This window comes from Hippocampus bargibanti, linkage group LG08 (assembly GCF_051943395.1).
Source record: "Hippocampus bargibanti isolate YZ-2025 linkage group LG08, ASM5194339v1, whole genome shotgun sequence".
Lineage (NCBI taxonomy): Eukaryota > Metazoa > Chordata > Actinopteri > Syngnathiformes > Syngnathidae > Hippocampus > Hippocampus bargibanti.
In genome coordinates this window covers 17,380,053-17,396,479 of record NC_142741.1, presented here as the reverse complement: position 1 = coordinate 17,396,479, position 16,427 = coordinate 17,380,053, and the positions used below count along the sequence as shown (strand labels likewise).

The 16,427-nt window shown below is 41.9% G+C and overlaps 1 protein-coding gene across 3 annotated transcripts in view; it reads left to right on the top strand.

The window, feature by feature from the left end:
- Positions 1–16,427, top strand: part of clybl (citramalyl-CoA lyase) — an 85,484-nt gene that overhangs the window by 56,630 nt on the left and 12,427 nt on the right. For all 3 annotated transcript variants that reach the window (XM_089002738.1, XM_089002737.1, XM_089002739.1), the window contains one exon: positions 12,135–12,323. In XM_089002738.1, coding sequence (XP_088858864.1) covers positions 12,135–12,323 — 189 coding nt within the window. The remainder of the gene's footprint in view (positions 1–12,134; positions 12,324–16,427) is intronic.

Genomic DNA, 16,427 nt, shown 5'->3' with positions numbered 1-16,427 from the left:
CTTACTTTATCCAGGTTTCTCACTCATTTTGATCACCATATGTTTTAGCAAGGGCTTAAAATCTGAGGTATTAGGGAAGTATAGGAAGAAGAAGAAACCGTGGGTCACAGATGACATCCTTAATCTGTGTGACCACAGAAGGACACTAAAAATGACCAAGAAGGATGACCCAGAGGCTGCGAAACAGCACACTATGGTGAACAAATATATTAGGAAGAGGATGAGGAAAACAAAGGAGAAGTGGATCACAGAGCAGTGTGAAAAAATAGACACAAGTATACGACAGGGCAACAGTAAAGCAGCATACGCCACATTGAAGGCTTTGACAAAGACACAGCAACATACTGCAACAATAATAGAAGATGGGGACGGTGCATTGCTAACCGAAAAGACAGCAGTAATCAGAAGATGGACAGAGTACTGCCAGGAACTCTACAACCTCAAAATAAAACCCAACCAGAACGTAACCACTGACGCCGCAAAGGTCACCAGCGAAGATGACGATGTGCCGATACTCCAGGCAGAAGTGGAGGAGGTAGTAAGGAACCTGAAGATCGGCAAGTCACCTGGCATCGACAACATCCCGGCTGAACTTTGGAAACATGGAGGACACGAGACAATTAAAGCACTCACACACATCTGTCAGAATATTTGGAGAAACAAGCAATGGCCCCAAAAATGGACACAATCTCTGGTTATCCCTATCCCTAAGAAGGGGAACTCAAGGCAGTGTCAGAACTACAGGACCATCAGCCTGATCTGCCACGCAAGCAAAGTGCTGCTAAGGATCATCCTGAACAGACTAAAGAGTAGGGCAGAGGAAATTATCGCAGATGAGCAAGCAGGATTCTGACCAAAAAGGAGTACCACAGAGCAGATTTTTAACATCAGATTACTTATCGAGAAACACCTCCAGCATCAACATGACCTGTTCCACAACTTCATCGACTTTAAAAAAGCCTTTGACAGGGTGTGCCATGAGGGGATGTGGCAGGTGCTTCGAAACTACAACTTCAACAAGAATCTCATCCAGGTCATTCAGTCACTCTACATCAACTCAAGCAGTGCAGTTCTCATGAACAACACCATGGGGGAACTTTTCAAAACATCTATCGGTGTCCGTCAAGGCTGTCTTCTGTCCCCCGTCCTATTCAACATCTTTCTGGAAAACATCATGGATGACACCCTGGAAGAGTTTCACACCTCCATATCCATCGGAGGAAGACCCATCTGTAACCTCCGGTTCGCTGATGACATAGATCTGATGGGAAAAAGCGAAGCCGAACTCCAGGAGCTTTCCACCAGACTGGAAAAGGTGGCGAGGGGTTACGGTATGCAAATAAGCCCAGAGAAAAGCAAGATGCTGGTCAATAGCTACAATAAAACACCACCAAAAATCACAATGAACGGGCAAACCCTAGAAGTAGTGAAGGATTTCAAATACCTTGGGTCCTTTGTGAGTGAGGATGGCAGCTCCACAAAGGAGATTAAATCACGAATTGCAATAGCAACATCAGCCATGACAAGACTGGCCAGAATTTGTAGAAGCAATACCATCGACTTTGCAGTGAAGGTCAGGCTGTACAAGTGTCTAGTACTCTCCACCTTGTTATACGGCTGTGAGAGCTGGACACTTACAGCAGACACGGAGCACAGGATCAAGGCATTTGAGCGTAAGAGCTACAGAAGGATGCTCAATATATCTTACAGGGAACACCGGACAAATGACTACGTCAGACAGCTAGTCACCACCCTTTCTGGAGAACAAGAGCCTGTACTCTCAATGGTGAAACGTCGTAAAATGGCCTGGTTTGGCCACGTTATAAGGCATACCTCACTATCCAAAACATCCTGGAGGGGACAGTGGAAGGGAAGCAGAGAAGAGGAAGACAGAGGAAGTGCTGGATGGACAACATTAAGGAATGGACAGGCTGCAGCTTCCACACCCTGCTACGAACTGCTGAAGACCGAGAGCGCTGGAGATCTCTGACTGCCCAGATGTCCATCATGGCACCCCTACGGCCTTCTAGGCCATGGGATGAGTGAGTGAGTGAGTGAGTGAGTGAGTGAGTGAGTGAGTGAGTGAGTGAGTGAGTGAGTGAGTGAGTGAGTGAGTGAAAATCGGAGGTAATTCGCTGACTAGCTTGTAAATTTTGCTGCGTTTAGCGCCGTTGTTTACGCATGCACGGCGACCTAAAGGTAAAAATTCAGTTGTCATGTGAATGGTTGGCCTGTATGTCAATCAAGTGACGGGACGTTTGATAGGCTGACAAATGTTTTTTTTTGCTGTCATGCTGCGATCGACCAGTACTACCTCCGCGATCGACTGGTAGATTGCGATCGACGTAATGAGCACCCCTGTTTTAGATGGTCTTCAAATGAAATAAATGAAAGCGAATTTCAATGCCACTACCTTTCATAAAAATACCATTAGCTCTTAATAGGTGTTCCCTCAAATTTTTGAGGAGAGGAGGGGACAGACCCTAAAAATCTTAATCAAGTAAGAGTATTGTTAATTTAAGGAAATATGACTCAACTAAAAGTAAAACGTAGTCTTCCATGTAATTCCTTGACTAAGCACTGTCAGAATCATGAATTATTACTCAACACTCATTTTCAACTATTTTTCGGGGACCAACTATACACTGTGGGTGGTTAGAGCTAAGAAACAGATTGCTCCTTGCAAAATCAAGTCACTGTATATATGCATATCATGCGCCACCTTGTGGGACATCAGATATTAGACGACAAAGATCATGCAGTGATGGAGTCTTATTTTTTCTTTATTATTTGGACACTTTTGTAACGAGGTTCAGCAGTGCAGATTAGAAACATCAACGGCTGTGGCCCAAGAGCCATCGTTTGCCCTGTACAGTATACTGTATATTCTTTCATCTTCTGAACTGCTTATTCCTCACTTGGGTCTGGAGCCTATCTCATTTTTCTTCGGGCAGTGGGCAGGGGACACCCTGAATGGTAGCCAGTCAGGACACACCGAAACAAACAACCATTCACGTTCACACGCACACCTAGGGTGAATTTGAAGTGTTCATTTAGACTGCTATGAGTGTTTTTGGAATGTGGGAGCAAACCAGAGGACACAGAGAAAAACGACAATACCCCGGGGAGAGCATTCATTCTGTACACAGGCACACGGAGGCCGTAACCCAAGACCTATGCATTTGAAGTCTACGTATCAACCTCTCGGCAACACCCCCACCACCGATATACAGTATACACACACACACACACACACACACACACACACACACACACACACACACACACACACACGCACACACACACGCACGCACGCACACACACACACACACACATAACTAGCTCACAAGTATCACAGAATCAGTCCAACTCTTTTTCAGTATGACCACAACTGGGGCTCATCCCAGCTGACATTGGGCAGAAATTGAGCTACACCCTGGGCGGGTCGCCACTTCATCGAAGAAATCAAAAATGTTCTGTCAGTTTAGAATGAGCAGAGGCAACATAAACTCTGTGCATGCTCCAATGGGCATTCAAAGCCAGATCCCTATTATGATGTGATCACACGAATCACGATTCAAAAAGAAATAACCACAAATTGAATGTGCTGGTCTTTGGCAATGTGGACTTTATTTTTTTTCTCAATGATCACGTGTGAAAAAAAACACAAAAAAAAACTGGACACTTGTAAATATGGGTTGATGCAATATATCAAAATGCATTTCTTATTCTTGCACTATGAACAGTTTTTTTTATGGAACAGTTTTGCACATTTACATTTGCACAGTATACAGTTGACATTTTTAGTTTGTTATGCTTAGAATATCTTGTTTTCTATCCTTTCACCCCCACCCCAACCCCATCCCTTTTCAATTGCTGCTGTGGACTGCAAATTTCCCCATTGTGGGACCAATAAAGGTTTTCTGATTCTGATTTAAAGGACAACCGACGTCACTTTTTTGTTTCCTAACTGACATCAGAAAAACATTTTATAGCGTCTAAAATACCCAAAACATGCAGTATGATATGTTTATTCAAATGCAAAACACCAATAAAAATGACTTAAAGTGTCCGAAATCTGCAAAAAAATTGAGCTGCGAATTGGGCATTTTCAGAAAGTCCCGCCCCCAGTTTGTGATGTCACGCCAAGACGTCTTGCATTGCTGGAGAATCAAAACAATGGCTTCAGATTCAGAGAATATGCTTTCTTGTTACACATCCAGTTATGAATATGATTCAAATAGTTCTGAAGAGGAAAGCATACATGTTTGCAATCGATTAAATAATTCATTCCATGCCATTTTGAGGCAACATTGGGGCGAAATTGATCACCAAAAAGGAGGCAAAAAATGGGGACCTCTTGTAGACATGACAGTGTATTGCGTTTCCACAGGCTGATAAATTCCTTATATGGACCTTGGTCGCCCTCTTCTGATGGCTTTTGGGTGCAACACGAGGTTTTCAGACCAAACAAGTACAGCAAAATACATTGACGTGATGGAAGGACTGCTACAATGTGTCTTTTTTTCGGTCAGGGGCGTTCCTTCAGTGACGTCACGTACGGACTTGTCACCAACTCAAAAACAAGACTTCCTGAATATTCAACGCGAGTCTTAAGACGTAAAGTATAGCTACATTTAGTGGAATATTTGTAAAATACGCTCAATAGAAGTCATTTGAAGCCATTTTACAAATTATGGACACAACTTGTCCGGAGACGTCGGTTGTCCTTTAAAAGAATGTGTATCTAACAGTACTGCCTGGTGGTCACTGGGCTTAACATTTTCACTGATGCATATGAATCATCAAACTGATGTTTTTCCGACCGCTGTTCTTCCTATAAACCAGCGAAGCAGAGAAAGACCTGCGTCGTTGTGCATGCAGCTGAGCGGAGATTAGATGTTCAATGCATGATGTTATTACGCACTATTACCTTTTCACTGTTGGCGGTGCAGTCATGATATGAGCTATGGCCTACGCATGAACCGGCGTCCGACCCCAGAGATTTTCAATTTTACATAAATTATGCAGCCAACTGTCAACTGCTACATGACCTCGGTTGAGTGTTGGTGTGTTATTCCTATGGACACTGAAAGATCTGCTCTGCCTTGAAGTGGTCTCGAATGACTAAACTCTCGACAAGCTGCTGGGAGATATTGATTCAGTCTGTTGGCCCATGAATACTGAATATTTCATATTTATCGTTTTATGGATGTGGATATCTTGACCTCCACACGTTTAAACATCTGCTTGTCACCAAAAATTCACAAGGAAAATTTCAGCTACTCTGCCAAGTTTCATAACGAGGCAGTGAGCCTTCCCATCACGTAATTGATCCATTCTTGGCCTGATCATAAGGAACCTTAAAGGACAACCGACACCATTTTTTTGTTTCCTAACTGACATCAGAAAAACGTTTTATAGCATATAAAATACCAAAATCATGCAGGCTGATATTTTTAGTGAAATGCAAAACGGCAATAAAAATGAGTTAAAGTGCCCCAAAACTACTTCAAAATGACCTCGGAGATGCCGAGTTTCAGAAGGTCCCGTGTTCGTGACGTCACGCCAGGACGTTTTGCCTTGCTCTAGAAACAAAACAATGGCTTCAGATTCGAAGAAGATGCTTTCTTGTTACTCATCCAGTTATGAATATGATGCAAATAGTTCTGAAGACAAAAGCATAAATATTTGAAATCGATTAAAGAAGTCCTCCCATATCAATTTGAGCCGTTACAACTCCAATGTAGCGTCCCAGAAATGCAGAAGATGGTGCCCAAGCTCTGTTGAAAATTGGCTGATTTGTCTGCTGGGATTTTTTTGTCAGCGAATATCAAATAGTTGTCTTGGTGCAACACACAACGATTCACCATCGCATTATTTATGTGTTTTCCTTCTAATTTCGCCATCAACATGGATCAACATGAAGTTTTCAGACCAAACAAAGTACCGCAAAATGCATTGTGTCGCTTTATCGGTCAGGGGCGTTCCAAACGTGACGTCACGTGGGGATTGTCATCAGTTCGAAAATAAGACTTCCTGAATATTCAGCGCACGTCTTAAAACGTAAAATATAGCTATATGCGGTGGAATCTTTGTAAAATACGCTCAGTAGAAGTCATTTGAAGTGATTTTACAAATTATGGCCACATGTCCGTAGGCGTCGATTGTCCTTTAAGTTAGTTTGGTTGGCTATTTTCATATATTTATCATAATTTAGGGTCCTTGATAGTCAATTACTGTGAGAGTGCTTTAACATAGAAGTATCTTTTGTTGTGCACAATTCACATAAGGCATGGCCGAAATGCAGGCTTATCCTGATTCAACCCGGGGGATAACATTCAAACACAGGGAAGCCACAGTGGGGATTGAAAGCAAAACCTCTGCACTGTGAGGTTGACATGCTAACCACTTTCCACCGGGCAGCCCCTCAGAATCATTTGCAATATATATTTAAAATCAAAATTCTATGGCACAACTATGGGGTTCATTCAACCCAGGGGTGGGCACTCCTGGTCCTGGAGGGCCACCCTCCTGCATGTTTTCCAAGTCTCCCTGTTCCAATACACCTGATTCAAATGATCAGATAATCACCAAGCTCCGTGGAAGCCTTACATTGAACCTGCTCATTTGAATCAGCTGCGTTGCAACAAGGAGACTTGTTGGGTTAAATTTTAACCCAACAATTCTAGTAGTGCGGTTTCTAAATTCCCACTACTTGGCTCAGTTGTGCTTCCACCATGTTGATATTTTAGTGCACAGGTGTAAAGTTTCAGTCCTGAGGGTCAGGTCTTGTCTGTTGCATGATTTTCTGTGGCCTGCGAATGCAAATTTTGTTCATCCACTTAATTGCATGCTTAAATAGCAGTGTTTGAAATAATGTCTGCCCGGAGGCCCGGGGCGTACTTTTACGTCGGGCGTATAACTTTCAAAACGTCTCGGCCCCGGTGGCCGACAACTTCTTCAAGAAAAAAAATACACAATATTTTTTTCAAATCAAACGTTTGTTTTATTCAATAAAGCAAAAGCTACAAGCAAACCGCTACAAGCCACGTGGAAATATAATATAATATAATAATATATTAAAATATGATAATATATTAAAAGCACCCCCCCCCCCCCCATCATCATCGACGTGAAAGTGTAGATGATGTACACTGATAATTCATGACAAGCTAGTAGTGTAGAATTCACATTAGATAACATAAGATCATCCTTACTATCGCACATTATTTTACCTTGAGAGTATTCCTCTCCACAATCACAAATGAGTGTCCCGAGAATAAATGTGTTTTCAAAACTCGATAATTATGCAAAAGCAGACCAAGTAAGCAAATGAACGATAATGAACCTGTGACCTCTGTGATCACACAATTGCTTGTTTGGAAATGAGCGCACCTGCCTAACAGGGAAAACAGGTCATGAAGCGTGAAGACAAACACTAACAAACTCATCGAGACAAATGTAGGGTTTGCAAATGATTAGAAACTGAAGAGCTAACGACTGCATTGGTAGGAAAGCGGTAATGCAAAATACATCCATCCATTTTCTAATCCGCTCATCCTCACAAGCGTTGTGAGCGTGCTGGAGTCTAACTCAGCAGTCTTCAGGCAGAAATTGGGGCACACCCTGAACTAGTGGCCAGCAAATCCCAGGACACACATACAGTGAAACTCCTATATATAACATATAATGAAACCAAGTTTGGAGCAACATTTTTTGTTCACAACTGGGGACTTTTCACAATATCTAATTTTATCTCAGATGTAAACACACACACACACACACAGACACACACACACACACACACGCACACACACACACACACACACACACACACACACACACACACACACACACACACACACACACGTATGTGTACACGATTTTTATTCCAATAATGCATAAATATGAGCATTCACTTATTGACACTTCAACTGGCCTGTATGGAAAGGATAAAAAGGGGAAGACATTGTAAAATGTATGATCTGCGTTCATTTTCACTTACATCAATTTCTTTCATGTCTTTTACTTTGCTTCCTCCACCTTTCATCTTTATTACTTATATCCATTCTTCAAATGTTATGGATTTTCTTGTCTTCACTCCTTGGTCTGCAAAGGTCCATTTTGTAACCATTTTAGCAACATTCATGCTGTATCTGAAACTAACTATATCAGATATTTCCTGTACTATTGTGCATGTGTAAATCGGTGTGCTGTAGACTGTTCAGACTTTTGTAGTGAATCTCGTTGCAAGGTAATGGCACAGTAAAGTATTTTGTTTTACGCCACACTGGGATTTTTTTTCTGAGGGTGGGACACAGAAAAGTGGGAATGGCTTTAATGTATGATTTTGTCATACTATGGGGTATTTTCGCTCATGTGGGTTTTATTGTAGATGAGTTTCACTTTAGACGGACAACCATCCACGGTCAAAGTGAGAGACAACTTTGCTCTTGCGTTCTCTCTCTATCTCCATCCCTCCCTCCTTCCTTCTTTGCCACACATTTAGCAAACAAAACAGAAAAGAGTATCTCAGAGATAGGCAGGCCAACAATCAGAGATTCAACAGCATGTCAAGACACTGATCAGAGACTCAATAGCGTGGCGAGACATAAAGGAAAGGTGCTGTGTGGGCCTGCACAGACATCAGAATCAGAATCAGAATACCTTTATTCGTCCCGCAATGGGGAAATTTGCAGTCCACAGCAGCAATTGTAGAGGGATGGGGTTGGGGTGGGAGTGAAAGGATAGAAAACAAGATATTCTAAGCATAACAAAATAAAAATGTCAACTGTATACTGTGCAAATGTAGATGTGCAAAAACCATTCTATAAACAAGACTGTACATAGTGCAGAATCAAGAAATGCATTTAGATATATTGCAACAACCCATATTTACAAGTGTCCAGTTTTTTTTTTTTTTTTTTTTTTTTTTTTTTTCACATGTGGTCATTGAGAATTGTGAAGCCTGACAGCAGTCGGTAGGAACGAGCGACGGTACCTCTCCTTCTTGCAGCGCGGGTGTAATAGTCTCTGGCTAAAGGAGCTACCCAGAGCTGTCAGGATGGGCAGGAGGGGGTGGGAGGAGCTGTCCGTCATAGCTTTTAGTTTAGCTAGCGTCCGTCTGTTGCCCACCTCCTCTAGAGAGTCCAGCGAGCAGCCCACGACAGAACTGGCCCGCTTGACAAAGCGCTCCAGTCTTTTTCTGTCCCGGGTGGTGATGCTGCCTGACCAGCAGACAATGCCATAGTGGATGGCTGATGCCACCACAGAGTCATAGAAAGTCTTTAGGAGTGACCCCTGAACTCCAAAAGACCTCAGTTTCCTGAGGAGGAAGAGGCGACTCTGTCCCTTTTTGATTAGGGCATCCGTGTTTGTTGTCCAGTCCAGTTTATTCTTGAGAGTAACACCCAGGTACTTGTAGGAGGTCACCCTCTCAATGTCCGAACCCTGGATGTTCAATGGTGCAGGTGAGGATTGTTTCCTGCAGAAGTCCACCACCAGCTCCTTGGTTTTCCCGGTGTTGATCTGGAGGTCATTCTGCTGGCACCAGTCCACAAAGTCCTTTGTCAGTCCCCTGTACTCCCTATCGTCTCCCTCTGTAATGAGGCCGACAATAGCTGAGTCGTCAGAGAACCTCTGAAGGTGGCAGGTTGGGGTGTTGTAATTGAAGTCCGAGGTGTAGAGGGTGAAGAGGAATGGAGCCAGGACTGTTCCCTGCGGCGCTCCGGTGCTGCAGAGAAGCCTGCCCGACATGCAGCCAATCAGCTCACTGGATCAATCCACTCATGCTGTCATTGGTCAACGTCGTGCCAGGAACCAATCATGCATACAGTCATGTACAAAACCTCTGAGTCATTCGACATTTATTTCTGCATAGTAGTTTTCAGAAGAAAAAAAATGTAATGTCATGAAACTGTGATCAATGAAGTGCGATATAAAGAGGAATCACTGTACTGCAATGATTCAAACTATAAAAACTGACCATGATAATTTAGGGGTACCAGTATTGTTTGTTGTTGGAAATACCTGCAAGACTTTGAAGTTGACTGTTACAGAGCCTCTGTTTTGGAACATCTTGAAATTAACATTGGCCATTTTTGGTCAGACTTAGATGTAGGCTGTGGGAGAAAATTAGTTCCTCCAAATGGTAGAAATTCCCCATAGTGTGTAGAGAAAGGGAGAAGTTCCTTCTTTTTTAACTTTTCTCGTCGGATGTGATGTCAACAAGGCGGTAACCATGCCGAGTCTATTGCACACTGGACTCGGCGGGATCCCGAGTTTCAGGATAAACGTTAAGGAGCTGCTTGTTCTCTCACGTTCAGAGACCCTGCCTTCACTGGCTGATGAGTTGCCCACCTGCCTTCTCCGCATGTCAGCTTCTAATGATGAAGATGATGGAGGGAATCAAAGAGGAGATGGAGCTGATATTGGGGAGAGCGCTCCGTGGGGCACCAGGTGATAAGGGGAGAAAGCTTTGAAGCAACTTATTGGACGGCTGTCCATTAATGTAAAAATCATTCTTTTCCAAAGGGTTTTATTCAAGTCTTGAGTAGCACATCCAGTCGGGGTCAAGGTGTCTTGTAGATTAACATGCTGTTCTTTATGGATGCTAAAAAAAATAATAAATAAAGATAAAAAAGAGTAGGGAAAAGTGAGCTAACCATCTTCTTGAACATTTCTTGCCATCATCTCAACAACGGCATACTATATTCTGCAGTCAGCGAAGGTCAGTAATGATTTTGATTCAGTTTCTCATTACGGTGAAACCATTCAACTCTCCTCATGCAGTCTGTTTGATCCAACAATCATTTCTCTAGGCCATTTGATTTGTAGGTGGCAGTTGATTTGGTCCAGTGATCAATGTTAGACGATAATTCTCTTGAATCAGTTTTACACGTTTGTCACATGCAGCAGGTGGTCTCGAAGCTTTATGAAACGTGAATGATGGCCTTGTAAATAACCCTTTCTGTTTTAAATTACAAAGATGAAGCCCACAATCACTGGCTCATGAGCACGACAATAAAATGGTGCATTCACATTTTCGAAGATCACCATATTTGTCACCATATTGTTGAGACCAGCCATAGATGGCCATAGACCAATATTGACTAATTTAAATTACAGTATGTTTTTTTTCTAATACTGCATACTTCAAAACCATAAAGTAACTTTGATTGCTTCTAGAAGGTTGTTAATAATATCAACTGGAGCTCTGTAATGGAGTAGTTCATATCTGGAACCAGAGTTTCTCATACCTTGTTTTATCAGCAGGACGGACTTGATAATTGCATTCTATTGACTGTTTACTGCAATTTGTTCTTCAAATGTTTTATTTTTAACAATTTAATAGTGATCCCTCAATTACTTGTTGAAATGAAGCAAGCATTAATATATTGCAGAAAAGAAAACAAAAAAATCCCTTTAAACAAATTAACTTCAGCCAAATGGTTCTGCTTGTGCATCCCCCCAAGTTTCATAGTCGACACATTATAAAATAAAGCTGGTGAACCTTTTACCCTTCACGTCTGTTGACTGTTTCTGTCATTGTTTTGTAGCGATATGGGCCGTACCTGATTGAGCTAACTTTTCCATGATCACAAAATATAAATATTTTGCTCATTCTATTTCATTTGAGCTGGACTCATTTTAAAGTAAAAATGTACGCCTCATACAATGAAAAGCATGTTCGCAAACCCAAAAGTATCCATCAACAGCCCGAGTCTCTGATCAAACCTGACAACTTATAAGCTTCCGTTTCCTTATGTTGTTTAGCTCGGACCACATTTTTCCCACAGCGAGAAACCTCGCTCCTCTCAGTAACAGGACGTCATTCCCGTCATTCCAACACCATTTTTTTTTCTATTCCTGGGCATCTGTTTTAAATATAGTGGCATATGTTTTGGTACTGGTAGAGTTTGGAACTGCAAGTCGTCGGTTTGATTTTGAATTCCTTCCATTGAACGTCCTCACCTTCCTTCCTACTTTGTTTTTACGGAATATTTTCTTTAAAAGAACAAAGTACAATGTGTTCTGTTGTTTTGTGCATCAATGTGCAGTTGTTGCTCCTCGACTTGTTTTATTGATTACAACTCCACATGTCTTGATGAACTTTTTCCCCACTGTTGCAGACAGATGCCAGGGAAAACATTCCCAGGATGTTGGCTGAATTGAACCTGGGCCGGACCGAAAAGTGTGTGAGGGTCAACTCTGTGTCCAGTGGTTTAGCTGAGGCTGACCTACAAGTTGTCCTACAGGCTGAGGTTCTACCTCTTGCCCTCATGCTGCCCAAAGTGGAGGATACTCAAGAAATTCAATGGGTAAGTTCTTAAATTGTTGTGCCCTGGAGCATCTTCCTAAATGTATTTTTTTCCTGACTTATTATTTTTGTTTACATATTTCAAAATTTATTTGTACTTAGCATCTATGGTAATTGTATGATTCTGCGTTGCTGAGTTTTTAAATATGCATTCTGACTCATGAATGGATTCTTGTTTCTTCCATATTTTGCCTTATAATTAATTAATTTCTGTCTCAGGGACACATAACCAACCAGGAGGGCAAAACTAGTTTGCTGTCAAAAGACGTCCACCCAGGCAACTGTTTTGGCACAACCCACAGGCATTTTTCTTTCCGATGTGGAAAAAAAATAGTTCAGGATTAGCAGGGACTAATGATCCTCCCCCACAAAATAACAATAGCAAAAAATTGTGTGTTTATTTATAGATAATCCATCTTTAAAATGTGGTCAAATTATGAAATAGGTTTACGATGTGAGACAACATGTGACCTACTTCACTAAAACAAAGAACATAACTTAAAAAATCCTGCAACTTTTCTTCCCGGACCCTTTGGGTCTATGCAAGGTAGTATTATCCTTACAAGTAAGAGGAAACTACAGGAATCTTCAAAGCAATCATAACATGCTTTTCCATTTCATGGTAAAAGTGGGAATTGATCCCTGTGGCAAGATCATGGATGGACCCCAGTGTTTTTCTTGGCTGCTGCTCAAGAGGCAGACATTTGTGTGGATTTGCTTCATAAGCTTAATGGAGCCCATAACTGCGCCTTAACTCACATAAGACTATTTTGTCGCCGGAACATGTGGCTAAAAATGTATTCAATCAAACCTAAAGAGTCTTTGCAGATGAAGAATGCACACAACACACCCCAATGTCCTATTCAATGGAGGTACCGTATCTCTATCACGTTTACATAGCCAAATATTTGAGTTGGAAAAAATATTAGTTTTCACCATTATGGATTATTTAAATTATTATTCTGAGTGAAATGAAACCTGTAGATTCGTATGGTAACCCAGCTTTTTTTTCGGCACACATGAACCTATTACAGTGGTTATTTGCAACCCAACACACACACACACACACACACACACACACACACACACACACACACTCTCACACACACACACACACACACACACACACACACACACACACACACACGCGCACATACACATGCACACACACATACAGTCTCATTGACTTACACTTTAATTTTAGTATTCTTCTCCTTTTTTTAACTTTTTGTTGGGAAGCATCTTGTTTATGCCAACAACTGGACTCAAGTGTCTCACAGACGTTTCCCAGCAACCAAAAATATTCAATATCATCAAATGTACAAGTTGCCCATGTGCAAATACAGTAAAGTCTCGTTATATCGATATTCAAGGGAGTCCGAAAAAATATCGATATAACCGGGACTATCGATATATCCGACCCTGTTTGCATGTAATTTTCTCCGTGCGTGCATAGAAATAGTATCGATATAACCGGGACTATCGATATATCCGATATCGATATAACGAGACTTTACTGTAGATGAAAAACATCCCTAGGGAAAGGAAAATTGGATACAAAAAAACACTCTGTCGCCCCGGTATTTTCAACAGCAGGTTTTAAACAGAGCTAGCTAAATGTATTCCCAAACGTATTTTTAACACAGATAAGAATAATAAGAATAATAATGCATGTTTTTTTTGTTTCTTTATTTTACACACACATCAGTTTTCATTTTTTAAGTTTGTCTCTTGAAATCTTGAACTCTAAGAATTCTGCATGCCGTGTCTTTTGGAGAATAATCTACTTGGCAAAAAATTAGTAATACAGTAGAAATATCATGTCTTTTGTCAGTGCAAATATAATAATTATAAGAATAATGCTTTTTTGAATGTTGCTGTGCCGATGACCATTTTGTGTTTGGGAGCCATTTACTTAGCATCTTCATCTCTATTAAGTTCATAGAGTTGCTTGTTCTGTAGCCACAAGGGGACATAAGCCAATGTCTTCTTGTGCCGGTCCCAAGCCGGGAGAAATACAGAGGGTTGTGTCAGAAAGGGCATCCGACGTAAAAGCTTGGCTTTTTCAAAAGACAAATGGCCCGTTTCAATCTTGTTCATGTCTTTTATTTATTTGTTGTATATTTTGCCCAAAAATCTTTTAAGAAAACAGCAAGCGATTGTTTGGTTTGTGCAATGAGAACAGAAGTGACCTGTTTACCAACATGAATTGTGTTTTAACTTTATTGTTTCTACTTCAGCCGGTACATACACGCGTCATTGGGATGCATCCTATTTTATCACCATACTCTTCTTTCTTCCATTGTGGTCTCTTTGGCCTTTTCAGCTGCTTCTCTGTGCGCATTGAGGCGTCTTATGTTGCGAGCATGTGTCTGATTCTTTCCACTCTTGTAAGACAGGCGCAGTAAATCCCCTCCCTCCCCATGTCCCCCTCCCTAACTTGTTTATTTTTCTCCTCCCCCCTCCTTAAAAAAAAATGATATGAGCCCAGGAACCTCCAGACTGATTTGTTGCTAAAAGATGGACTCGCTTGTTTCTTTTTGTGTGGAAAATCTTTAGCGGGGTCCTACCCCCTCTCAACCGCACCCTGCAACCTCTTTTGTGACTGATGGGCCTTATTGGGCTGTAACAGGCGTAACCCCCCCGTGCCTCCTTCCCACAAAACAACCCTCTTTTTTTGTCCGAAGGACAATTCTCACACAGATTCAGAGCCGTGCGGCATTCTTTGCCCCGCCACACTATTTGGTGTAGCAAAAAGAATGGCGCCCCCGTCCTGCTCCTCCTCCTCCCGTAACCTCCCCTTATCCCTTTCTCCGCTTCCCCTCTGTGAAATGAACACTTCAGCAGGCAGGAAACATTTAATCTGGCCTCCTTTTGAAGCAAAATTAATTGAAACTTGTCCCGCTATCGCTTCCTTTCTCTTGATTTTTTTTCTGAATTGTCCGAAGGCCTACTTGGTAGAGGCGTTATGCCCCCTTTTGAAAGAAAAATCTATATAGATTTTTTTTTAAACCTAGCCCAATTGAGTCTCAATTAAAGACCCTTAGTTGTGAAAGCCATTGACATCTAATGGCCGCTGTACACAAGAGAAGTACAATGAAAGCCCCTCTTGTGGCCTGTAAATCAGCCTCTCCAAGTGCATAATAGCTGAAGACGAGAATATGGGGACGAAAACATGCAATCAGAAACACTTGGAGGCCCTTAAAAGAAGTGTTTTTTTTCTCTCTCTCAAACATTGTCTGTTGTGTGATATCATCACCATTTCCCGACAATGGCCGACATCTATCTATCTTGTTTCTTCTGTCACAAATATAGATTTATCTTACACCCTCTTTTCACACTCTCAGACGCAGCCCCCACTCACGTCCCCTCCACCCGTCCCATGCCCAACTAAGCCCCCAGCGTTCACGTTGCTATGGCAGCCAGGCTCCCACCGGGTTGTGACCTCAGATGATTACAGTACAAAGCCTGCTGGGGTCTTGGAAAGAAAAAAAGACCCTTTTGAAGATGAAAAGTCTTTGATGGGTTTGTATTTATGCAAATCTCTTCAGATATGATTTATCCTGGCTGTGGTTGAATGGAAAGATGATTAAAATTGGCCTATTTTGGAAATCCTTCAATACAGGTCTCGTTCTTTTAGACTAGCAAGTAAGGGGGTAGGTTTTGGTTCGCCTACCTGAGATTAATATGGAAAAAGGTGAGGGGATGCAAAGTTTTCTCCGGTTTCCAAAGTAAAGGGGGGTACTGGCTTTGAAAAGAAATATCTGATGGAAGGAGGGGCCGTTTGTGTGTTTCCAGATGATAGATTTTGGAATTTGGCCTATCCCACCGGCAGTCACAATGCTTGCTGTGAACTGGTCTGCTGGAAAAAAATTGGAACGCTTTGGTCTTTAAAAGAATTAAACTTCTGTTTTAAGATCTGCCTAGGTGAGCTCGCATATTAACAAGGGGAGAAAAAAAGACCCTGGCAGAAGTGACGCGTTGTTGCTCCAGTGGACCTACTTTCATCGATAGATGTGTGTGCCTGTGTGTGTGTGTGCGTGTGTGTTTGTGTGTGTGTGTGTGTGTGTGTGTGTGTGTGTGTGTGTGTGTGTGTGTGTGTGTG